Raw genomic sequence first — 26,958 nt, forward strand, 5'->3', positions numbered from 1 at the left:
AGTTTGATAAGATTCTTTAATATGCCACTTAATTTGATATAAACTATATGTTGCTCAAGTATTCATTTTGGGGGTATAGCGACAGCCACATATTGCCTGTGTTTACTCACACCAGGGTTTTCACAGAAAAATAAAATATATTGGCACATAACATATGCAACAAAATCAAAGTTAATTCTTCTGAGAGATGAGCAGACTATACTTCAAACACCTGCTTTTTACTTGGCCTCAGTCACTAGCTTTTTTCCCCTCCCACTTCCTGGCCAAAAAGCTCACAGCCACTCCCTTATTTCCCAGATGGTAACAGCACCTTCACTGGCTTTCCCAGCCTGACTAATGATAGCACTATTATTCGCCTCCTCATAGGCTGGGAAAGACAGAATACGCTACGGTTTTTACAGTCTATGTGCCACAAGACTCAAACCAAAACTTTACTTGCATGTTTGTTTAGTTATATTGGCTTCCTCAGATGTGGTAATTTTTGGACCATGTCGGGCAGCTTAATGCATAAATATCTGCCTGAAATGTATGACCAGCTATACATTTATTTCTTCGATGATGCTGCACACAGCCTTTAATGGAATTTTTTCACTTGACGAAGCACTTAAAATGGCTTCAGAAAATTTGGTTATATACAAAGCAGTATGAATTACGGAATGTCTTGGCCTTTTTTTGTGTTTAATGTAACAAGAAAATATTATAATAATGTTTTTAATGGTGCTAAATAGCAGTTTCATCCAACATTTTTTATTCCAAGCTTTCAGCAAAATACTTCATTCCTTGGATACAATATAATGCATGTACCTATGTAATTAATAAAAGACCATAAAGGCAGTGTATCTGAATTCCTTGCACTGACAATTCATTTAAACCTCTGCCAGAACAAGAATGTAATAGGGGCTAATTTCCCATTGACCAGGGGAAAAAGTGCAGAAAGTGCCTCTTAGCGCTCATTTAGTGAGCACTTCTTCAGCTTGCCTGCAACTTGCACTGGATAAAGAAATCCAACACAAGGTGCAGGATACAGGCCAACCCTGCCTTTAACGCTTGCCCTATACAGCTTGTTAGAAATTTATATGGATCATAAGTCTCAGAATCATCATAAAGAGCATGCCTATTTGCAGTACCATGTTCTTTCTCTGGTACTTTGCAACTGGCGTGAGATTTGCTGCTGTGATTTTCAGCACAATGCAGTAATTTCACTGAATATGTCAACTTTTTAAAATGTTTTTGTGATTTCATTCTTTGGTGTGTTTGTATGTTTTGGTGTCCTCAAGTATTTTACAATTGTATAGCAGGCAAACTGTTTTCATTCTTTTTGGCAACCTTGTCAACATTTTTATTGAATTCAAATTTTCAGGTAATTTAGTAATTTCCTTTTCTCTGCAAATGAAAGGGACATTTCTGGCACAATAGCAATGTGTCCTTAAAAAGTGTTTACCTGCATTTGCACTGAATGTAACTTAGGTTTAAGGTGGGAACATAAGCAAAACATGCAGCATGAGGTACATAGAAGTGCTGGTGGTACAGAATTGCTGTAATTTCTTGCTGTTCCAATGTTAGATTACCTGGATGCAGTTCATTCTATTTTCCTTTTTGTCTTGTTTGTTTGCAAAATGAGTTGCACAATTCACACACACATTTTAGTTCTTTGTTCCAGGTAATGCCATGATGTCTTACCATGTACACACTTAAAAACAGTATGTATATATGTGCTTAATTGCCTGAACTGCCTACATGTTAAAAAACAAACAGTGGCCCACTACACTCATACATTAGCTGTAGTGCACCTTATTTTAAGGGAAGGTTGCTGTAGAGCAGTCACATGTCTCAACAACTATAGCTAACAATCAAAGGGGCAGATTTACCAAAGGGCGAAGTGGCAGTCGCTACCGAAATTTTGCCAGAAATCTCATCTGCAGGGACACCGCCAATTTACCAACAGGCGTAGACAACAATTCGCTAGCGAAAGACACTTTCCCTAGCACAGCTTCACTCCCTATCGCCAGGTGCATTTTTGCTAAGGCGAAAATTCACTAAAGCGCAAATTTTACAGAACGTTACCTCTTTCGCCAGTTTCCTTCGCCACCTTAGACCATGCAAACTGATAAGAAGAAGCTACATCCTCCTAAGTCTTATGTCAGTGACATCATATCTTGTGCACCGGAAAGTCATAAAAGTTCTAAAAAAAAAGCTGGCGTTTTTTCATTTTTAAAGCGGGATTGCCTTCAAAAGTCCTAACTATTAAAGATTTTTGTGTTAACATTTTTTTCCCAACCATTTGAGGGGCATGCCATATTTATTTTAGGGTGGGCTCGTGTCTAGGACATTAGATTATCTATTGTGTCTTTATTTTGCTACCTTGGACACTTTTAATAATAATAATAATAATAAATAATAATAATAAAAAGTGGCCCCTTCAAGCATTTGTACCAACATCACTAATAAAGACGTCTATATGACCTATATGTATCCGCCCTACATTGACCTAAGCGTAAGAGTACTAACAAAGCTTCTCTTGGCAGAATTGAACGCTAGCAAAAGAACGATCACACTGAAGAATTAACGCTAGCAAACTTCGCATTTTTGTGAATTAGCGTACTGGTAACAAATTTGTTCCTGGCGAACTAGCACGAAGTGTGGCAAATTCACCCTTTTAGAGAATATGCCCTAAAGTGTTCACACAATCCCAGTACTACCATTTTCTTCTTTATTAAATGTTGCCTGGGAAAAACAACTGCACTGTACCGATCCTCACGTCTCACCGAATATTAATGTTGATCACTTATGTTAAAGGAATTCTGTCACATGTTTTTTTCTTTTAAATGGATAGATACTACTAAGGTGATGCATCTAAACAGTTAAGAATTAAATAATGAAGGAACAGTTTGTAAAAAACATTTTATAGACAACAGCTAAAACAATAATTCATTTTAGAGTGTAGTGATACAAAACTATTTATGTGAAATTGCTGTTTAGAAACAACAAAAGAGCAAAAATCATTTAAATATTTGAGACAGCTTTAAAGTGAATATGCTACAGTATGTAGCCACACAATTGGAGAAGTCAGCAGGTCACTGAGTTGTACAAGAAGTGGCATTATAGTACAAAGAATGGTGATTCCACTTTACAAGTGTTTTGCCAGACCATACTGAGACTATTTTGCTCACTTCTCAAGAGAAATCATATCTACAGAAGTATAGCAATTTGAGACTTTTTCAAAGAAGAGCTTTTAAAATGGTATAAATAATAAAAAAGACAAGAATGTAACATCAAGAATACATGGGGGTATTTAAAGGCTCAGAACAGTTCAAAACATGACTATATTTCAGAAGTAGACTACTACAACTAGAAAAGTGGCAGAATTTATTAGAAGTAATGTTCTAATTTTATTCCAAGGGTAATGGATACATGGATAAAAACATTAAAACATATGTAAAAATGCTTGAGATAACTAATTAGACCATACACTTTTCTCTGCTGTCATGTTCTTATTTCTCTGAAATATGTATCACACTCTAAAAATATATTCTTACACAATTTCAAAGGTGAACAAAGATCACAACTGAAAATATAAATGAGGTACTACAAAACACACTTCTTGTAGTGTCAGGTGCAGGATGTAAAGTCCTTGCCAAAGGCAGGTCAGTACTATAGAGATATATTCAAACCACCACACTAAAACATGTGGCAAACGTGTTTATGTTTTATATTGTGCCATCATAGTACCATACAGTACCAAGTGAACGGAATCCTGTTCTCTAATGTGTTGAATATGATATATCACAAAGCCCCACTGATTTAATAAATCTGAAAGTTTCAGGGTGAGAGTGTATCATTACCAACACTTAGAGGCCAATTTATCAAAGGTCAGATTTTAGTGATTTTAGAGGTCTTTAAAACTACCACTAAATTCACATACTCTAAAACTACAAATGTCATGACATTTTTAAAAAAATCTGAATTAAAAGTATGAATTGAAAATGACACTGATCGATGCACTAAAAAATATGAATACCTTGAAAACCTCTAAAAATTCAAGTTTTCCGCACAATTCCCCGTAAAAAAAACGAGGTACTGGCAGGATAAGACAAGACGTGGTCGAAAATCAGGCAATGGGTCAAGGCAGACGGCAAGAATCGGAGTTCGGAAGTCAGGCAGGAGTCAAAAACCAGGAATACAAATCACAATATCAACGCTTCGGCAGGAACAGTAAACTGAAACCAGATTGGGCACTCACAAAATAGAGGACTGGCCTTTTAAAGGTTTCTGGCACCAGGAATTCAAATTCGGTGCCTTTTCGTGACATCACAATGCTTGGAGTCACGACGCGAGCATCATGATGCTCAGCGTTAAGCCCCAGCGTCACTTTGGCCCTGAACCCAGAAGTGCGTGCCTGCGCACAACCAACCTTGGAGAGAAGCACCAGGAGGTAAGGGACTACGGCAATCTTCCGGCGCGTCTTACACCAGGGATCCCTTGTACTGTACTGTGTAGAGTTAATACCCAGTAAGTTGTCTTATGTTCTGGGCTTTTGTTAAATCAATCTAAAAATAATATGTATCTACCATAGTCATTTGCTGTTTCTGACATCCAGTTATGAAAAACACAATAAGGCCTATTGGAACAAAGAAACCCATTATCAACTTTTAGGTACCGAAATTTTCTCAGTTCTCAAAGCTCGGTCAGGTAAAGTTACAGAGATTGCAGAGCAATCTTAAATAGACCCCTATGTTTTCATTTCTGTCCTATTCGGCAGCCAGCATTAGTGAAAGACATGAGGGGTTGAGACTGAATCCTTCTCTTCTATAAAGAGTTACTCACTGTGTTTTTCATATAGAAAAAAGGAAACAAAAGTTTCCATAGGAAAGGGATACTGTCATGGGAAAAAAATTATTTTCAAAATGAATCAGTTAATAATGCTGCTCCAGCAGAATTCTGCACTGAAATCCATTTCTCAAAAGAGCAAACAGATTTTTTTTATATTCAATTTTGAAATCTGACATGGGACTAGACATATTGTCAATTTCCCAGCTGCCCCAAGTCATGTGACTTGTGCTCTGATAAACTTCAATCACTCTTTACTGCTGTACTGCAAGCTGGAGTGATATCACCCCCTCCCTTTTCCCCCCAGCAGCCAAACAAAAGAACAATGGGAAGGTAACCAGATAGCAGCTCCCTAACACAAGATAACAGCTGCCTGGTAGATCTAAGAACAACACTCAATAGTAAAAACCCATGTCCCACTGAGACACATTCAGTTACATTGAGAAGGAAAAACAGCAGCCTGCCAGAAAGCATTTCTCTTCTAAAGTGCAGGCACAAGTCACATGTCCAGGGGCAGCTGGGAAATTGACAAAATGTCTAGCCCCATGTCAGATTTCAAAATTGAATATAAAAAAATCTGTTTGCTCTTTTGAGAAATGGATTTCAGTGCAGAATTCTGCTGGAGCAGCACTATTAACTGAAGCGTTTTGATAAAAACATGTTTTCCGATGACAGTATCCCTTTAGGAATGAACAAGTGGACAGATATACCCAATACCACTACCCAAAGGTTTCCAATGCTTTAAGATGAGTGAAATATTACTAGCTTGCAAATTCTCTAAATATGCAAAGGAATGCAACCACACATTCATTATGTTCTAGAATGCATCCATATGCCATGATTACTATAAATAGGTGCCCTGATGGATCAGAATTAAATACTGATTGTCATAGAAACCATGAATTTAAAGGAATACATTTACATATTTATAATAGCTGTACAAATCCCAGGCAATTGACAGATGCCTGACGGGGTTTTACTTTTTCAATTTCCCTTTGTGAAACACAAGGGATCCTAACTAGCCAATATGTTTTATAGGCCAGATGAAACTTTATGTCAAAGGTGTGGCAAGCTTACATAAGCTCTTTCAACGCTAAGCTCTTTCAGCTAAGGATGTCTGTCTATTACCCAAACATGGATGGCCTGGTCGAGAGGTTTAATGGTAGTACAGAAGGATAAGTTAGATTGGGATTGCTTGCTTTGTACATTGCTTTTTGCCATTCAAGATGTACCCCAAGATTTAATGGGATTCTTGCCCTTTGAAAGTGAGACCACTGAGAGCACATTGGTCAAATGTGGGAGAGAATTGTTAATGTGATGCATGTAGTAAATGAGCACCTCCAGAAGGCCCAATAAATGAAAGCAGTGTACACAGTCTGTTAAAAAAAAAAAAAAGACTGGCTCTACTAATACCTACAGTAGAGAGTACGTTTCTACCTAAGTGGCATAAACCTTGTTGAAAGGGTGGGGGGTTGATTACAGGGTACACCAACCGGAAAAAATAAAACACTACAGCTAAAGCCCTGGAGATACAGGGAACCAGAATCCCCTGAGGTTATTGCAATATTTGAGGCCCAAGATAAGGTAAAAAAAAGGCTCAGTTTCAGACTTAAGAATTAACTGGTTTTTGCAGAGGAACAAAAAAAAATTTAAACTTACCTGGGCTTACCAATGTCTTAAATTAGATTAAAAAATGTTGAAACTGGGGTCATAGAGGAGTCACAAAGTGAGTGGTCAAGTCCAATTGTCCTTGTCCCTAAACCCAATGTGATTATATAGTTTTGTAATGATTACCGTAGTAGAGATATCTAAATGTGATGCCTCATTAAGAAGGCTGGCCAGGTATATCATTATCACCACCCTTGATCTCACTAAAGAGTATTGGCATATACCTCTGACCCAAGAAGCTAGGAAGAAAACTTCCCTTTCCCTTTTATTCAGGTGTTTTTAATAAGCACAGCTGCCCGTATAGCCTAAGGCACCCATGGACTGGGCCTGGCACTGGGGTTTGGTATGTGCATGTGAAGACTACACAGGTACGAGCAAAACCTCTCCTGGTTGTGAAAGCTTGCAGCGCTAGGTGAGCTTTAAGGAGAATAATTTACTGGATGTTTGCTGTGCCTGAAAACTGACTTTAATTTATGCTGAAGGAAGAGGGTATTTAAATAATCCTTTGACCTGGTGAAGTAAAAGCCTGTTTGAGCTTGATCCCAAAATAAATGGACAATTTACTACTAGTGATGGGCAAATTTGTCCCGTTTCACCAAAAGATTCACGAATTTCCCGCAAAATTGGCGAAATGGCAGAAAATTCACAAAACACGAATTTTGACGCATGCGTCAATTCTGATGCAGGCGTTAAAGTCAATGGGTGTCCAAATAATGTTGACGCACAACGGTTTTGAAGAGAGTGACTTTTCTGACGCACGTCCAAAATTTTTTGTTGCCGGCAAATTTTCACCAGCGAATTGTCGCAACAGTTTCTTGATTTTGCCGGTGGCGAAATGTGGAAATTCGCCACAAATTCTTGCCTGGTGAATTTTTCACCCATCACTATCAACTACTGCTGTACTGTAGCTTTAATGCATGGGTGATAACATACTCCTGAACTTTACAATACCGATATTCCTGTTTTAGTATATTTATACTATGGCATGTGTTTGCATTTATATATGTATAAGTTGCAAATATTTGAAACAGTTGCGGACCCTGTGTTCTCACCATGCATCTAAAATAACTCAGCCATCTGGATTTCTCACATATTTGAGCAAGAGTCTATTTTTTTGGTCTGTACAAAAAACATTACTATTGGAAATATACTTGTATGTTTTCCTTAGATATGCAACCCTTTCTCCGGCAGTTTTAGAAATCACAGCACAACTCTGCTAAATGCGTCTATTTATTTTTCCAAAATGTGGAAAACAAAAGGAAAATTAAAAGCATGGTGCACTGTGACATAAGCAAGCACAGTATACATTCAGTTTAAAGGAGAAGGAAAGCTCCAGTCAATGGGTGCCAAATGTTCCAGCACCCTCCAAGGACTGTCATGACTTACCTGATACCCCAGGCCGGGTGCTATTGTCTGCAGAAAACTGAACCAGCTCTTTTATATTGCTTCCGGTACTGCTTTCAGTAGCAATTACAAATAACATTAAAATCATTGAGATTAATTAATGGATAATATAATATGTAAATATAATGTTTACTGGAGAGTCTGATGTTTGGGTGATAAAGTAATCTGTAGAATGTGCTATTTAATATATTTATGTTAAAAAAGGATATTCATAGGCCCATAAGTCCAAAGCTAAGAAATAGGCATTAGGTGCTGACCATTTTTCTTTAATGAAGTAGGCATGCATCTAGATTATACTATATGTCACTGGAGTGTATAGATCCAGCAGGGGTTGTTACTCTGCTGTCATGCAGTTTTGATATGCATATCAATGGCCTCCTAAAGAAATAAAAGCTAGCTTTGCTAAACTGCAAAAATGCTCTATCCAAAGTTGCCATCCATATTATTACAGAATAGTTTGCTTATTTGTGGATAAACTATGAAGCCCAGCATCCACCTCACAAGGGACAGCAATGGCCAACGAACCAGTCACTGTACTGCACAGTCAAGCATAATTGATTGGCTAGTCCAGTGAGTGACAGATGGAATTTATAATTGCAGAAGCAACCCTCTTCTCTCATTTTATGACCTGAAGCCCAGGGATTAGTGAGTTCCCTCCCTCTCATATTATCTGTTTGATGTAAAATATGTTTCTGAAAGTCACAGTCGCTGTTTAGATGAACAGAGGATCCTCTATTTAGCGAGTTAAAGTGCAGGTGGGGGGGGGGCTGTAACCTATGTCTTGTGCCCCTTGCAGCAGGAAACTCTTGGTTATCATTATTCCATTTGTGCAGCAGAACCCATAATGTGTTTAGTGTGTATCATTGGAAACCATACTAAATATTACTGTAGCCAATAATTTCTCTCCATGCAACAGACTCTTGTATCTTATAGTTAATCTATTATAGTATGGTTATATTGACCGCAGCAGGTTAATTGAGATTTGGTCCTTGGCAGCCAAGAGTTTCCCAAACAGTGAAGATTCTCTTTCAGGGGACCAAAGCAATGCATGAAGCAGAAGTCTAAATGTTGTAGGCAAATGTATGGGCTCACTTGTAGATGCCATATTTTGATTCATATCTTAAGGGGCCTTAAAAATTGTCAGAGGAAACCTCTGATTTACTTGGCATTTTGTATCTTTAGCGAAGCAAATTGTCAAAAAACTAGAATTGTTTTTTGACTTGTGTGAAGAAGTGAGTCAAGCTACACAATAACCTATTTTAATTCTAGGTAATCACTAATTTCCTAGATGTATTACTACTTATATGTTTTGCTATGTAGGATAAATCAATACCTGTAATTCAAATTTTTTAAAAATTATTTATTTTTTCTCTGTAATAATAAAACAATACCTTGCACTTGATCCAAAAGATATAATTAATCCTTATTTGTCAAGGATTAGGTAGGGGGCGCTGTGGAGACAGATGGCGGAAGGGCACGTCCTTGAGGCAGGAGAGGACTGGAGCAGATAGCAGGAGAGGACTGGAGAGCAGGAGGGGTTAGGTACAAGGCAGAACAGGCAAAGCAAGGTCAGTTCAAGGTGAAGTCAGGGAAAGGTATAACATAGAACAGGAAGCAGATATCAGGAACAGGCAAGGCAGGGGTCAGGTCAAGGTCAAAGCCAAAATAGGTTAAGGCAAGGTAAAAAGCAGAACTGGGATGGAAAGACCAGGCAGGAACAGAACAAGGAAGGATAAGGAGGAAAGGTTCAAGGTAGGACAGAACAAGGCAAGGAGGCTAAAGCTGAAACCCTTAGCTAGGGACAATTCCACACTGCTAGTTGGGGAAGCAATGCTCTGGCAAGGTGTGTTCGGAGGGCTGGCCTTAAATAGGGCAGAGTCAGCCCTGATTGGCTGATTGCAACCAATCAGACTGCTGCTGGGCTGGGGCTGCAGAGGCCAGGTAGTATATAGTGAGCAACTCTACAGGGTGCTCACCTAGCCAAATGGTTAAGGTATCAAGCCAGAAACCCAAAGGTCCCTGGCTTGAATCCCAGCAGAACCTGACATTATTGGAGTCAAAACAATATTTTGTTTTTTTTTTTAATCAATGTTTAAATGATTTTTATCAGACTTAAGGTATGGAGATTCCAATGCGGCAAGATCCCTTATGAGGAAAATACAAGATCCTGAGCATTCAGTATAACAGGTCCCATACCTGTAAGTACAAATTAAATTGAGGTTTATGTTTACTTACCTACACAAACATAAAAAGAAAATTTGCTGAACACAATTTGCATCATCTCTGTCAATGCCAGATTTGTTTGTTCCTTTGCGCTATACTCTAGGAAGGCTGAATATGAATAATGTCCGATTATACAGTGGGATGTTATTTGATGCAAAAATTCAACTATTATTGCTAAATGTGTAATCTACAGTGCAGAGTGGGTGACTTTTAAATGTTGATATTTCAGTGGTGTTTGAAATCATCTGTTTTTCTTATTTAAAGATACACAAGATCTTTTAAAAAGACGAAATGATCCTTAAAGGTCATGGGAAACATTCAGACTCAATCATGACTGAACATGCGTTCCGGAAAGAGAAAAAATATAGAAGCAAGAAGAATTCTAAATCTTCGGGATGTTGCAGTGTGCTACCAATATATTTAAAGACATAATCTGCTGAAAGCCAATTATTGCTGACCCCCTTCTCCCCCAATATACACCCCCCTCAAGACCCAGTGTTTCTTGTTTCCCTGATGGGTGTTCACAGCAGCCTCAGGAAGTAGATATGATGTGGGAACATGATTGCACAATGATTGTGTGATTACAGCATGAAGCAATTTGGCAGGACAAAACAGGGCTGCCCCAATGTCCCAAGGCCTTAGGGAAAACAGACAAAAACTAACATTTTTCTTGCCCCTTCAAGATGTTCTTATTTAACGATCTTTACTTTTACATACTGTATCTGCTGGGAACACACAGCACAATTAGAATAATATCAGCCTTGCTATATATATTGAATAAAGTACCCCCTCTTGTAAATTATAAGGATATTACAAGTTACCGAGGAGTTTCATGACCATATAAAAACATGAGGCCAAAGGCCGAGTGGTTTTTATACAGGTCATGGAACTCCGAGGTAACTTCTAATATCCTCATATCAGTGGCGGAACTACTGGGGGAGCAGGGGGCCCGCGCCACTGAAATGCGGGCCGAAAATACACGTATGGGACCTGTTATACTGAATGCTCACGCACCAGGGCCCGCCCCCCTCTAGTTACGTTACTGCCTCATATTTTACAGCTGGGGGTACTTTATTTATTATAATACACAAGTTTCAGTGAGTAATGTGACAGAAATGACATCAGAACTCACCATTTATAACTGATGACATCAGAACTCACCGTTTATAAGGATTTACTTTACAAGGTATTCATGGCTTTTGTTTATTATAAAGTTATAACACAAGTGAAGTTTTTAAAGGTTATGAATATAATAAGTGATATAATTAGTCATAACACCATTCTTATATGTAAAAAAACTTTAATAAAATTGAATAAATTTAATTTTGACAAAGTACACCTCCCATTGACTTATACAGGCCTTGCCAGTTTTTAGCTGGAATTTTTTTAATGTTTTTGGTATTTTTTTTTTGTTAAATCTTAAAAATGGAAAAACTTGAGTTGAAAATAGTGGCAATCGTATTTTTTTTCACTGTGATTTTATTGATCTTGAATATTTCTTAGCCCCTAAGTCTGCCAAGGGATGATCGCGAAACTAAAAATTGCGAAGCTGAGAGCTTAATTTGTGCTAAGGAGCAACGGCCCTTTTGATTATGTGCTACAGAACAAAAATTTTTCTCATCATGTAAAAGCTTCTATGTAGTTGGTCGGTAATAAATACAGGAAGATTTTCAGTGGATGGATTACAGGTACAGCTGGTAATAATGTAATCGGTAATGGTAAAAGGGCACATTTGTGGTACAGACATTCTAACCCATTGGATTTAGGCAGAAAAGTCAAGATTTTTCTGGTGTAGATATAATTGTTTGCTTAGACAATGCAAATTTACGCTTTCAGGCCTGTAACTGACTTTAAGGGGCAGATTTATCAAGGGTCTAATTTTGAAGTAATGGGAACTCCCATAACTTCAAAATTCGAATAAAAAAAGACCAACCAAAATGTATTAAAAAAAAGACATTTTTTTTTCGGTTGAATAGGCCGTTTTCATTCGAATCATACGAATCGAAGTAACAGCGCATTCGATTGAATTTGATTCAATCTTTTTCCAAAAAAAACTTAGATTTTTCAAAGTCCACCATTTGATTGATTCCAAATGGGTTCTAGGAGGTCCCCCATAGGCTATAAACAGCAATTCAGCAGGTTTTAGATGGCGAATGGTTGAAGTCAAATTTTTATATATTGATAAATTTCAATATTTTAATTTCTTTCAAATTCTAATTGAATTTGGACCATTCCCTAGTCGAAGTACACAAAAATTAGCTCGAAATTTTAATTTTCACTTCGACCCTTGATAAATCTGCCCCTAAGTGATGACAGTAAGCATTCATGGCATGGGGTGATATTTGTCAGTGTGAATTGAAGCATGTATTTCACTTAATGCAAAAAAAATGGTAAGCGTTAACAAGGGGTTAATTATTAAAGTTTGAGGTTTTTTCATGAAAAATTCAAGTTTTTTGAGTGTAGTTTCAGTAAAAACTTTAATTTTTCAAGATGTATTATGCCCCAAAGCTTCAAAAAGCCCAAATCCAAGAATACTCCAGCAAAAACCTGTCAAGGTCATGTAGAAGTCAATCACAGAGGTCCCTTGAACCATTTGAAGGTGTTTTTAGTATTTTCAGTGTGTTGTGCTCAAAACTTGATAAACTCCAGGTCTAATAACAGTCAATTCAAGTTTTCCCCCCAATTGCTTTCATTCGAGTTTTTTACATTTGGGTTTTTACATAAATAAGCAAACATTGAAATTGTGAGTTTATTTGAGGTAGAAAAAACCTCACAAACTTGACCTTTGATTAATAACCTCCTCAGTGTGAACGTCATTAACGACATCAGTCCCGACTTCTTTTTAAAGGCATGTTTGCAAATTGTATTTTATACCTATGATTACGTGTGGTTACACATGAAACGTGTCAGGTGCTTAACGTTGTATGTGAAATAAAGCATAGTTGAATTTTAACTGCATCCAAGAAGTCTGAGAAGTGTGTGTCCACAGTATTATTTTGGTGGATTCTCTCCTCCTGCTACAGGTTAATTGCAACCAGCCTGGCCGGTATAAATGATGGTTGATCCCAATGTTATTAATATGAAAGAAAAAAAAATATATAGGAAGACCGTTTTTTTTATTTCCAGAAAAGGAGGCAACTAGTAACTTTTTCCACGGAGCACCAGGCAGTGTCGGGTCTCATTCTTCAATTTTCAACTTTTAAGACCTGAGTCCCGACGCTGCCTGGTGCTCCGTGGAAAAAGTTACTAATTGATACATAATTACAGCGTGTGTTCCTGGAGGCGCTTCTGTGTCAGCACAGGGAGTCTGGTTGTCCTTTGGCGTGGAGTGGATGAGTGCTATCCTTTTTGTGTTTTCAGAAAAGGAGGCAACCCTAGGAGAGAGGTGAGTCACCCTGATTTTGAGACCGCATGTCTGTGGGGCTGAAGAAGAGTTGGGTACAACTAGGGTTGCCACCTTTTCTGAAAAAGTTTACAGGTCTGTGGGGGGACGGGCACAAAAGGGCGTGGTCTGTGATGCAAAAGGGGTGGTCCGTGATGCAAAAGGGGTGGAGCCACGAACCTTGACGCAAAAGGGGGATGGGCAGAAGACTGAAAAAAAGGTAAGTTCTGAGCGAATTGGGGGTGGCCAAGGGCTTTTTTTTTAAGGGCATTACAAATTACCGGCAACTACATTGTAGTATTTTAGGTGAATTAATTATTTTAATAACTTCTTAAAATTGGTGATTTAAAACATTCTTGCTCCTTTATACACTCGCCAAATATATTCTATTGTTGTACCAAGGGTTGCCACCCGGCTGGCATTTTACCGGCCTAGCCGGTATTACAAATTTCCTGGAAATTCAGCTGCCGGTAAATTTGTAATACCCTGAAAAAGACCCCCTCGGCCTGCCCCCAATCTCCTGTAAACTTAGGTTTTCTCCTGTCTTCACAGCTCTGTGCCGCGGCCCGCCCCATTTTACGCCATAGTCCCGCCCCTTTTTGACGTCACACAGCTCCGCACTGTGGCCCGCCTCTTATTACATCACAGCACCGCCCCTTTTTACATCACACCTGCCCCTTTTTGTTCCCACCCCCCACCAGCCGGTAACAAAATTAGGAAAAGGCTGGGGCCTAGGGCTGCATAAATGAAGGGACGGCATGCCGCCTAGCCACAGCGGTAATTCGCTCTGTTCTGGAGCATAGAAGAGCTATAGAAAAGTTGGCAACCCTAGCCGTGAGGAAAAATCCGCGCCTGGTAATAACTGAAAAAAAAACCACAGAAATATTTTCAAACTTTCATAACCTAATTTTGTAAAATGAACATGGTAATTTGGGGGGGTGTGGTCACAAATGGGCGTGGTCAAATATTTCGACGCGCTACGTGCACCCACTATTCTGTACCTCTTTTTATTTCAAAAATGTTGGGAGGTATATCAACATTGGAAGGAGGCTCTTGTGGTGCCGGTCGTGTGGAAACCAGGAAATAGCTTTCTTTTTAGATCAACAGAACTAAAAAAAATGTATATATGTTTATATAGTGGAAGGGCGGGCTTTCAACAATACAGAAGAGTATTTTTTTTTATCTTTTATTGTTCACTAACAGTGGGAGCTGATCAAGAGCTGTCAGTCTGCCCTACAGCAATTTACAAGCAGAGTCCGACTATTTAACGCGGAGTTACGCCGATTCGTCACTCTCACAAGGCGGCTACGTATTGCGTCACTGCCTTACGTACAGTAGTGACGCCAGTCTCGCGCGAGGAGACATGTGGATGTCTGGTAAGACATGTGTCTAGAGTCGGCACTGAGCAACTTTTCGTGAAGTGTAAGTAGAGATCAAGGACTGCGGGCTGTATTAACATAACCGGGATGGGTGAGCAGTATACACTTACTGGGCCCCGCAGAAGCGGTTTATACTATAGATCTGTTGATAACACTAAATGTAAAATGTTACCCGCAGATTCATTTAAAGACACGTGCTGGCATGGCTTATAATATTCTTTATCAACTAGGGCGTGTCTTATTGAATTGGCAATGCCCAGATCAGACAAGGTTAACTCGATGTATAATATTCATTTTACATTTGTTTTGCCATTTGAGAAAACAGCAGTGAAAGCATCAGATAAAAGCATCAGATAAAAGCTTTACATTATGTGTCCGTATAGCCTTTACTATAAAGGGGGTTGGGTCTCTTTTGTATCTGGTGGCTGAAGGCAGTGGCTTTGGAAATGCATTCACACTATACAGTTATAGGATCTATTATCCAGAATGCTTGGGACCTGGGTCTGTCTGTAACTTTAATCACCATACTTAAGGGCAGGGACACACTGGGAGATTAGTCGCCCGTCGTCAAATATCCTCTTCTTCGGGGCGACTAATCTACCGAACTGCCTTCCCTCCGGCTAAAATAAAAATCACCGGTGGGATGGAACTCTGATCGCTTCGCCTTGCGCTTTTTGCGTACTCGCCCAAAGTGCAACTTTGGCACATTTGTAGCTGAGCTCTTACATTCATTTTAAGCAAATAATTCTACTCCTTTAAAAGGATTTCCTTTTTTCTCTGTAGTGATAAAACAGAATCTTTTTACCTAAGCTGCGTGAATCCATATTGGAGGCAAAACAATCCTACTGATTTTTTTTTTTTGTTAACATTTAAATCACGAATCTGCCCTTGTCGGGGAGATTAGTCGCATCTGCCTGTGTGTCCCTGCCCTAAAAGTAATTTAAATCTTTAAAAAACCGAGTAGGATTCACACCGCTTAGGTACCAAGGTTCTGTTTGATCACTACAGAAATCATTTTTAAAAAGTAGACTTTATTTGCTTAAAATGAAAGTAAGAGCTCGGCTATGAATGCACATGTTCTACGCCAAAAAAGCAGTACTTATGCATTGGATGGAGCTCTTCCCCTCATAAAATTGACATGAAACAAGGGGGATGCATGATTAGTTTGACACAATCTGGGGGACTGGTGTGATCTGGACATTTAACTGATTTGTTTAAATTGAATGTGACCTGCTTTCTAATATAACCTATAATGAAATGCTGAGAAACAATTTCTATATCCAGCGATGCCATCTTCCGTCCTGTATAAACCTGTGTTTATACTATCAGACTCAGTATTGTATGTGTTTGTTAAAATCATTAAAATGTACCTTTAAAAAAAAAAAAAGGACTCCGTAGGAGATGGCCTGTAATTCAAAGCTTTCTGGATAATGGGTTTCCGGATAAAGGATCTCATACCTTATGGGATTAATCTATGAGTTTATCAGATATGTCGGTTAGAAACACTGCCATGCTTGATTATTGCTGCAATAGAGATGGCTCTGCTCAACACCATGGTTCAGAACTTTCTGGATAATGAGTTTATGGATATGGGATCCCATACCTGTATTACTTGATGATGATGCTATGCAAAACTCAACCTTGTGGGCAGAAGCTTTGTTCTAGTCTGTAACTGCTGAGATTTTTTTGATCTAAATGTTGCTTTGGGGTGATGCTATCACAAGCCAATGCATTTTTTTTGCACAGTAGAATTCATGTAAAATCATTACAAATCAGCCAATAAATTTCTTAATAAAATAGGAGGATAATGTAAACTCTTTAGGCTATTTAATGCAGACGTGTCTGGGCTGTAACTGTACTTTGTTTGCTATTTTTCAGAGTTTTCTGCATGTTGTCATGGAAACACAACATGGAACTCCATCAACTGACAGTGTAATAGAGGGCAATAATTTTCCTGTTCATGAAACAGAAATTATGGACAACTGTATATTTTCTGGAGTTAATGATGGCTTAGATATTGCCTCACAAGCGGCTGAAAAAATGCATCAAAATGACAATATTTCAAATACTGATGAACAGGAGAAAGTTGATGCTCCAGTGTTGGAAATCTGTGAACCTGTGGGCAAACCTGCCTTGGATCAAAATTCAACATGCCATCAGGAGCAAGAAGAGCGCATGGAGGTGACTGTTCAGTTGGAAAACCTTAATTTTAAAAACGAAGCATCAATGATAAAGGCAGAAGATAATAATGAAACAAAAGACAGCTCTTCCGAAGACTCTAGTTCTGATAGGTAAGTAAGTGCTTTAGATTTTTTTATGTGCCATCTAATCATAAGTTCAGCACTGTACAGCAGTGTCAGTATGAAGAGTGCTTTTTTTTCTCGCATGTACCACCCCATATAGTATAACCCAGTGCTTTAAGCTTACATTAAGTCTTCAGTTCTCAGTGAGTTACATAAAGATATTTTGTAGAGACTAACTGGAAGCTTTACCCATTACCAGCTACTTTTGACTATACTTTACATCTACTGAGAATGGCAGCAGCTTAATGAAAACCAGACGTGGAGTTCTATCAATTGGCATTAGTTTGAGTCCTATTACCTTGGAACAGAGTACAAAGTGGTGAATTTTCTTTGTACATAAAGTAGAAATGCCAATGGATAAGCAAAGAGGAGATCAGAATCTTAAAACTGATATTGTAGAGAAGGTGGAAATAAAATTCCCTAAAGGCATTGTAGTGGTCTGTACCATGTCCAGGGTGGGATTGTATGTAACTCCATATGTTCTATGTATGTAATTGGTGTTATGTAATTGTATAAACACATTTACTTTATAGCGCTGCAAAATATGCTGGCGCTATATAAATAAATGTTAATAATAATAATTGTGTATTCCTACATACATTAGGTGTGGATGTTTTCCCTTTCTCTACATGCTGATAGGTCGCATCTGAAAAAAAATTCTGCCGGGCTGGGAAAACTGCTTTGTACTTTGTTTCCCCCTTAAGTTTCTAATCACAAATGTCCAAACACATAAAACTGTCTGTGTTGTCATGCCCACTGTGTTCTTAGAATTGTTTTTTATTTTCTACAAGATTTCATTTTGCCCTGGAATAGTTCACTGCTAACCTGTAATTATGCTATTCTTCCATGCCAAGGTATTACTTGGCACATTTTTTTTAACTGTGGGACCTATCTGGTTGGCTAACCGTAGCATGTCAAATCCCTGTGCTATTTAGCAACCTACTTAAAGGAGAAGGAAAGGTTAAAACTAAGTAAGCCTCATCAGAAAGGTCCATCTAAATATACCAGTAAACCCCCAAAGTAGTGCTGCTCTGAGTCCCCTGTCAAAAGAAACACTGCATTTCTTTCCTTCTATTGTGTACACATGGGCTTCTGTATCAGACTTCCTGCCTTCATCTTAAACCTCATTGCCCTGGGCAAGAGCATGCCCAGTTTGCACCTCTCCCCCCCTCCTCCCTTCTCTACTGTAATCTGAGCCCAGAGCAGGGAGAGACTCAGGCAGGAAGTGATGTCACACCATGTTAATACTGCAGCTCCTATCCTAAACAAATACAGCTTTTTACTCAGGTATGGTAAAACATTCTACAGAATAAATATAGCATTCTAGCTTGCACTATTGCAGCTAATCTATTGGCAATAAAATGCCTCCGTAGCTTTCCTTCTCCTTTAAGCCTAGACTGCATCAGGTCCCATTTAACGTACTGCCATACATTGTTTCAACAGCACAAATAGTTTTGACACAATTAGAGACATTGTATATGGCATTTACATTGGTAAATAAATTAAGCAGTGTTATCAATCTAACTGCACATGTGTAAGTTATAGCTTTTTAAAGGGTAATGACTTCCCTTTCCAGCAGGCCTATTTTTGCTTGGAGTGGAAGGGTTGTTCTATTCCTTGATTATACTGTTATTTAAAATGACAAGGAAAAATAATACCATTAATCACAATGGCTCTTTAAAGTGCTAGGTGATGACCAGCTTGTACATAGAAAAAGTAGCAACATATAGACCTTATATTTTCATTATTGGTGATACGGGTATGGGATCCATTATCCGGAAACCCGTTATCCAGAAAGCACCAAATTACAGAATGGCTGTCTCCTATAGACTCCATTTTATCCAAATAATCCAAATTTTAAAAAATGATTTCCTTTTTCTCTGTAAGAATAAAACAGTAACTTGTACTTTGATCCAAACGAATATATACTTAATCCTTATTGGAACCAGAAACAGCCTATTGGGTTTATTTAATCTTTAAAGGAGAAACAAACCCTTGCTACTAAAATCCCCTACCCACCTACCCTTGCTACTAAAATCCCCTACCCACCTAACCTACATAAACCCCCCCCCCCCCCCAGCCTAGGTGCTACCTTTGCTAAATGCTGCTCACTCTTTACTTACCCCTCGGTGCAGATTCTGCCCAGCGGGGGTTCACCAGAGCCAACTTTTTCTCTACGGTAATCTTCAAGTCTTCCTGCACTTCAGCAATTTCCGTGACTTTCGCTGCATGCGGAGTTTTCATGAAACACAAAATTGCTCCAACAGCACTTACTTCACAGAGATTACCGTAGAGAAGAAGATGGCTACTGTGAACTCCGCCTTACAGAATCTCCACCGAGGGGTAAGTAAAGAGTTAGAGGCATTTAGCAAAGGTAGCACCTAGGCTGGGGAGGAGAGCAGGGAGGGGGTTCTATGTAGGGTACCGGATTTTAGTAGTTAGGGTTTACTTCTCCTTTAAAGGATTTTCTAGTAGACTTAAGATATGAAGATCCAAATAACGGAAAGGCCATTTATCTGGAAGACCCCAGGTCCCGAGCATTCTGGATAACAGGGCCCATACCTGTACAGGGTTCTGAATGTTAGTTCAGATTTTTTAATAGCTGTAATTATGATTGCAAATTTGTTTTTGGTTTTTTTTGCAGTGATACTGACTCTGATTCGTCATCATCTTCTTCCTCCATACTTCTGCCTGTAGAAGAGGAGGAAGTTCCAAATGCAAATAATGACCTTCCTTTAAAAACAAAGGGTGAACTTCTAATCAATGTGAGTATTTTTGTGTCCTGAAAAACAGTGCCTTTATGTAAGTGAAAAAGAAAGTAGCTGTTCTGGCTGTGAATAGAGGATTTGTAAGATGGTGCAAGAAAATTTAAGTAGCAGTTTGAATGTTTTCATAGGGCATCCCTATCACATTTATACAAGCACACTGTGTGCAGGCAGTAAATGAATACATATAGACTAGACAAATATATAGCAGCCCCAGTTAACAAGTCAGCATTTCACATTTTACCCTTCACATTTTATTCATACCACTTTTTCATCTGAATATCTTGAATTGTGTTAGACATTTTATCTAATCTAATTAATTAAGATTGTGTTTTAAGAGAGCTCTTGCCTGGGTGTTTATCCCCTTTACAATAGTAATAAGATATACAGCCACCGGGTACAGGGCCAGGGAGTTCTAAATCAAAGTTTACTTGCCCTGGGTTCATATCCAGCAGAGGACATCAGAGTGAGTAAACAATGTTAAAATAGTGCTGCCCAACTAGTTCTGTCTTTTGGGCTGACTTTCCAATATGCTGCATGTTCATGGATTATTAATGAAATTATAATGTACAGATTAGTATTAGGAGCACTTGGCCAGGCTGTGCCTTAAAAATCTTTTGGTGAACTGCACATCTTTCTCATTATGTATTATATGACTTCTGTGAGTAAAGTTCTAGGTTACAATTTTGAAACAATTCAACATTTTTTAAATTATAAAATATAGGAAATACACCAATATTTCTTCTCAATCTGACAGGTGGTAACAGGTTCCTAGTCTCTGCTTGACTATGGGTGGGCTCTTCCAAGGTTAAGCGGACATGTGAGACTTATGTTTTGTAGTGTTTTACAGCACTTAAAGGAGATGTAAAGGCAAAAAAAATAAAATCCCATTTTTACTTTCTGCTGCAGTAACTTTTTGTTTAGTATACAAAATAAAGCATTTCTAGCATTATTCTATTTTAGACTTTAGTTCCCCTTTTATGGACTATAACCATATTGATGTAGAGCAGGCAATCAAATAAGCTACCGTATATACTCGTGTATAAGCCGACCCGCGTATAAGCCGAGGTACCTAATTTTAACTAGAAAAATTGGGTAAACTTATTGACTCGCGTATAAGCCTAGGCTGAAAAATGATGGACTGGGAGACTTGGCACTCTATTAATAAATACCCCCAGAGCTCACAAAAAGGGTGAGGGGAGAGGGGAAGGGTGGGAGAGAGGGAGGAGGAGGAGGATGAAAGGAAAGCAATGGCAGGACAAAGAACTGAGAGGGAATAGAAGAGGGAGAGAAGAGCAGGAGAACATAATAAAATAAAAGCAATACGGAAAAATAGAACAAAGAAAGTTCTAGTCACTTGTATAATATTGGCTCCATTTTATTGCTGTACTAATTAATAATAATAATAATAATAATAAAGGGACTGAAGAAAATAACTTTGAACATGGGACACAACAACTCCACACAAGTCAGGGATATTAATATAAGTGGATTTATATAGAATAACTGATGGCCGACGTAGTACCTCAGGCTGCGCTGGTTTTCTTCCTCCTGATGTAAAGGAATCTAGTGTGTTTAGGGCCCAAAGATTTTAAACTCTGCTGGGGCAAAGGGAGTGATGTTTAAAACTTTTACAGTCAGCGCGCTCCGCTCGCCTTCTCCCTGTCACAGCCGAAGTAATTTGATCCGGCAGCAGAGACTGTGACAAGGGAGGAGCGGCGGCAGCAAGGGAAGCTCTGAAAAGAAAAATCTGCTGCAGAGAAGAAAAGCTCCGAGGGAGCAGGAGACACTACTTACGGTAGGACGCGCTGGATTAGGGCAGTCTTGCAGGGGACACGGAGGAGCTCATGAAGCGCAGCCTCTTTTACAGTGAGCGCGCTCCGCTCGCCTTCTCCCTGTCACAGCCGAAGTACGGTAATTTGATCCGGCAGCAGAGACTGTGACAAGGGAGGAGGAGCGGCAGCAAGGGAAGCTCTGAAAAGAAAAATCTGCTGCAGAGAAGAAAAGCTCCGAGGTAGGACGCGCTGGATTAGGGCAGTCTTGCAGGGGACACGGAGGAGCTCATGAAGCGCAGCCTGTTTTGCGTATGACCCGCGTATAAGCCGAGGTAGAGTTTTTCAGCACATTTTGGGTGCTGAAAAACTCGGCTTATACGCGAGTATATACGGTACCTCTTTGTGTACCTAAATATTTTTGCATTTAATATGTCTGTTTGGAAGACTGCTCTTAGTGCCTGTTCTACAACAATATGCTTTGATCCGCTCCCCTAGCTGAGGGCTCAGAGCGGTGCACCTTGTCCTCTTCCAGTACTTGGTGAGTCATGTGAATTTGTTTTGAGAACTTCTTGTGGATTATTTTTACTATTTACACTACTTAGAGTGCATTAAACAATTTAGTATCCTGGTGAGTTACTTTTTTCAACATTGAGGACAGTTGATGGACACTAAGGTCCAGTATGTATAACAGAGAAGTGATCTATGGGTTTTTTTTTCCTTGAAAATTATTTTCTGGTAATCCTTTTCATCACCCTAAAACAAACCCATCTTTGTGATCAATAGCTTTTTTATGGCTTGTCTCGTGGTGGCAAACTAAGGTCAGCAAGTAGATTTTTGCTAGGAGTGTTTGTTAAAAACATTGCTTTATGCATATTGTCTCTGCTGAGCTTTGTTCAGTTTAAATATGGTTCATTTGGACTGCATCAGTCACAAAATAGCACAAACAAAGGCTATGACACTAAATAGCTGGTAGCAATATCTGATGCAGCAAAATGTCAGGACAAATAATGCAGCTTTCTTTCTGCTACTTTGGTATGACCAGTGCTGTACACCAGCTTGCACTAAGAAATATTGAGTAAATGAATATTTGGGTCGTCTGACCTCTTGTCATATCTCGCCATAATAGTCGTAGCATCCTGTGATTTAATTGGTTTATATTGTGTGAACTGGTAACAGGAGAATAGTTTGAAGGGATATCTATTTCAAACCAATAAGTATGAATGGTGTCATTTTCTGTTCCACAATGTATTAAATTTAAGTTCTCGAAGTAGTATATGGTCTCACTGTATGAAACTCCGTGTACGGGTTGTCAAAGTTAGAAAAATCATTATTGTATGAAGTCCAACAAAAGTAAAACGGTAGCAAAAGCTTTTATAAAAAATGATTTATTAGGATATGCTAAGCCTAGCACATTTCATGCCAACTAGCATGGGATCTATTTCCCCTAGGCTTATCTCTCACATCCTCATGTACAGCAGTCCTGAGTGGGTTAATTCCTTTAGGAAGTTTTAGATCTGCTATAAATATATAGGGGCAAGTTTATCAGAGTGAAGTTAGAGATCGCCACAGTCCACTAGAGTGAAATTCCACCACTCTCCATGAATTTTTATGGCATTTTTAAAGGCATATTTATCAAAGGGTGAACTTTCACTTTCACCCATTGATAAATATTTTATAAACAAATGTGTAATGTTCATGAATGGTTTATATGCCCCATACCCTACTATTTGCTGTAGATTTATCTGGCATATACTGAGCACTATCTTCAATCCTTTCATTCTGTGCTAACCACATTTATGTCATATTCTTTGAGAAAGGCATCAATCATTTACAAATTAAACACTCATTTTGATTGGCTGTTTAGACTGTGAGCCCATAGTCCATAAATCAGATGCACTTTCTGAGATCGGTCATCTTCCCCTCTTAAAACATTTAAAACAAAAATCAGAATTCATATTTAAGTAAATATAGAAATAATGAGCATAATTAACATTATTAAGCAATTATCAGTTCTGCCATTAACATGTTTACCACATTTTCTTCCATGCCTGAAATACAAAACAACAAACAGAAAAATACCATATTTCCTTTCTACTTAGAGAAAAATTAGACCGTGAATTAGGGAACATTTTCCACTTGACCATTATTAATTTTCCAAAAAGAGGACAGTCATTTTGTGGTAATTATATCAAGTGTTGCATTTGCTCATCTTATTATGTCAAAACAGTAAGCAATGTGATGAAGAGTAGAACTTCATATTTTTCTATTTTTCTGGCAGAGCTGTTTTCAAGAGGGAAGTACATACAAAGGAGTTTCTAATCATCTATCAGTACCATATTATTAAGCACGCTTTGGTTTGTATCTGTATACGTATGTTATAGGGACAAGTGTATCTAGACACTGTTCAACATCTCATTCCCAAACCAAGCGTATTTGCAAAGTGAGGAGCAATAACACCATTATAACAGACTCTTCTTAAAAAAAAATAACTGTCTTGTTTTAGTCAAAGGGTAGTAAAGAATGTCCTATTCTAGTTTTTCTGGTTTGGTCTTCTTTTTTTTTAGTATTTAATTATTTGCCCCTTTAGGCCAATGGCAAAGTTAGATGAAAATTGGCTTGGTGAAATACAGACTAAGAATAAGACCCTACGCTGGCATTAGCCTTCTATGCTGTCTTCACCCAGATCCATTGTGTCGGTCAGGTGCAGTCATTTCGGCATGAGAATGCAAACACTCGCATTTCACAGATGTAATATATCTGCTGAGTGTCCTGTGAACTACACTGCACTATTCTGCATTTTTATCTCGGGTTACTAAATAGAAGCCCTTTTCTATGTAATAGCCTGTGTGGTGAAGGATGGGTTAGGGGGGCTTTTGTGAGTGGGGAGGGGGGTTAGTTCCTAGAAGTGTAGTTTGGCTAAAAATCTCATCTCAATCGCAAAACAAAGTACCTAAGACAGTGTGTATAAGCAATACAATTTCATTTTTATTCACAAGTTGACCAATGCCATTTTTCTCTTGATCAGCCAGTATTTAAAAAAAAAAAAGGGGGGGGGATTCTTAAAGTGGCCATAGACGTAACAATTACGATCTTTCCTGGAAAAGATCTTTCCAAGACACATGTGTAGAGCTGAATCGTCAGATATACAGGTAGAAACAATAGAATTCTACCTGTATCTGACGATTCAGCACTAAAACAATGGCCGATGTTTGGGTGCCTTCAAAGGCACCCGATCAAAATTTTTCCATCCAGATCGACGAGCCGACCGATATCCAAGTCTTCTGCCGATATCGGTTGGCTCTTTTCCCACATGCACTAAATATCAGACGAAAATTAGTTTTGTACGACATTATCTGTGTGTCTATGGCCACCTTTAGTTACAAGCCATCATACCATGTCAAGGTAAAACCCATATGGTGGTCATGACTATTTACTTCTGGTCATATTTTCCATGGGCTGGCCATTGGTCCAACCATTTTCTATTTTTAGGAGATAACCAAAGCATTCTTTCTTATTCCTTCCCCTCTTGTTGCTTTTAGAGTCCTAAAAATGGCAAGCCATCATATCAAGGCAAGGAAGACCCCAGTGGAAAATGTGTAAAAGGCTTCCAAAATGTAGTAGGATGAAACATACTTGTGATCATTTACTTGCGTTTGGTTGCATTTAGTCTTTTGAAATAAAGTATATAGACTGATTGCTTTAAATATTCTATACTGTTGAGCAATTTGCAATAATCCTCCAGTCCTTAACTCTTGTAGATTCTTTCTCACATGCAAATTACACATCACAGGAACTCACCCTTTTCTGTTCTGACAAACCGAATTGGCGTATTTACATTAAACACCCATTAAAGTGGTTTACATTATGTGAAATTCTAAGTAAATATTCAGTAAAACATACTGGAGTCTTAGGTTTTTAATCTGTAGAACTGTTATCTAAGGGCCCATAGGGGATAGCATAGACTGTATGAATAATACCGCTACTTTTATGTGTTCAGTATTCCTGGATCTATAGCAGACTGACTATGATGTTGGTATTTTGAACTGTCCAGGGTTTACCAAGTGTTGTGGACAGCTGATCTAGTCTTAAGCCTGTGTTTTCCACAAAAATTCGAGTTTTTGAGGTTATTTTTTTGTTCAAAACTCACATGTTCAGGTTAAAAGGGAAAAAAAACTTGAATCTTTCAAGAACTATTATACCCCGACCCTGAAAATACCATGAATCCAAAAATACACCATCTAAAACCTGTCAAAGTCAATGGCAGAAGTCCCTTGAACCATTTGAAGATGTTAATATCCTTCATGATGTTTGAGTTTTCCGAGCAATTCGAGTTTTCTCCTGCAAAAAACTGTATTGATTAGATTTTTTTCTGGTTTCACAACTCGAACTTGCTAAAACAAGTTTTTTTTTTTTAAATAAGAAAACATCCGAGTTGTGAGATCATTCGAGTATTTTCTTATAATTCAACCTTTGATAAATATCCCCCTTAGATTTAGCAAATACATCAATGATAATTTGGATGATGCATAATCTGCATGAACCGGGGGAAACATTTTGGTAATTCCATCTCTTACTTTTCATCCTTTTTAGGCTGTTGCTCTCGTTACTTTTTTACCATTTTGAATTATTTCTAAAATTATAGTAAATGTAAAAGAGTGATTTTGCCTTTGAACCTTTCCAATAACTTGCCAGTTACATTCCAAGTGTTCAGGGATAAATACATCTGAAATATTTGCCACAGGAGATACTAATACCAGGTGAATGCGAACCATCCTATTAGAACTGTGTGTATGTGTGCATTACCCTTGTTTTTGCAGAAAATATGATGTAAATCGCTTGCTCCAGTAAGCCAGCATGCTGCCCATGCTTAGTGGTGACATCCCTTCTGGTCCTGAAGTTAACTTCAGATGCACACACACTTTCTATGAGCGGACCTAAGGAGATTGAATATGGCGGCGATGCAAAGGTGCCCAGAAAAGAACCACATACAGTTGTCCACCTACCTGGATATGGGATCAAGCATATATCCAGATTATGGCGTTCTGTGTCTTTATAGGAAGGGAATTTCAATGAGGGGCTTACTGGATCTTTAAGCCACTATGCGAATACTAATGTTTTTTTAAGACATATTGTGCATATGAAAATTAATATTTATATATTGCATTACTCGCCACCAGCACTAGAAACAGTGAAAATGCCCTGCTATACCCCTCCTCTATAGGCAGAGACACC

The 26,958-nt window shown here is 38.5% G+C and overlaps 1 protein-coding gene across 1 annotated transcript in view; it reads left to right on the top strand.

Moving 5' to 3' along the window:
* Positions 1 to 4,339: 4,339 nt before the first annotated feature.
* naf1.L (nuclear assembly factor 1 ribonucleoprotein L homeolog) overlaps positions 4,340 to 26,958 on the top strand; it is a 45,081-nt gene continuing 22,462 nt past the window's right edge. The window contains exons 1-4 of the mRNA XM_018231004.2: positions 4,340 to 4,432; positions 14,240 to 14,359; positions 16,762 to 17,174; positions 19,831 to 19,951. Of these exons, the coding sequence (XP_018086493.2) occupies positions 4,340 to 4,432; positions 14,240 to 14,359; positions 16,762 to 17,174; positions 19,831 to 19,951 (747 nt within the window). The remainder of the gene's footprint in view (positions 4,433 to 14,239; positions 14,360 to 16,761; positions 17,175 to 19,830; positions 19,952 to 26,958) is intronic.

The sequence above is a fragment of the Xenopus laevis genome, chromosome 1L (assembly GCF_017654675.1).
Source record: "Xenopus laevis strain J_2021 chromosome 1L, Xenopus_laevis_v10.1, whole genome shotgun sequence".
Lineage (NCBI taxonomy): Eukaryota > Metazoa > Chordata > Amphibia > Anura > Pipidae > Xenopus > Xenopus laevis.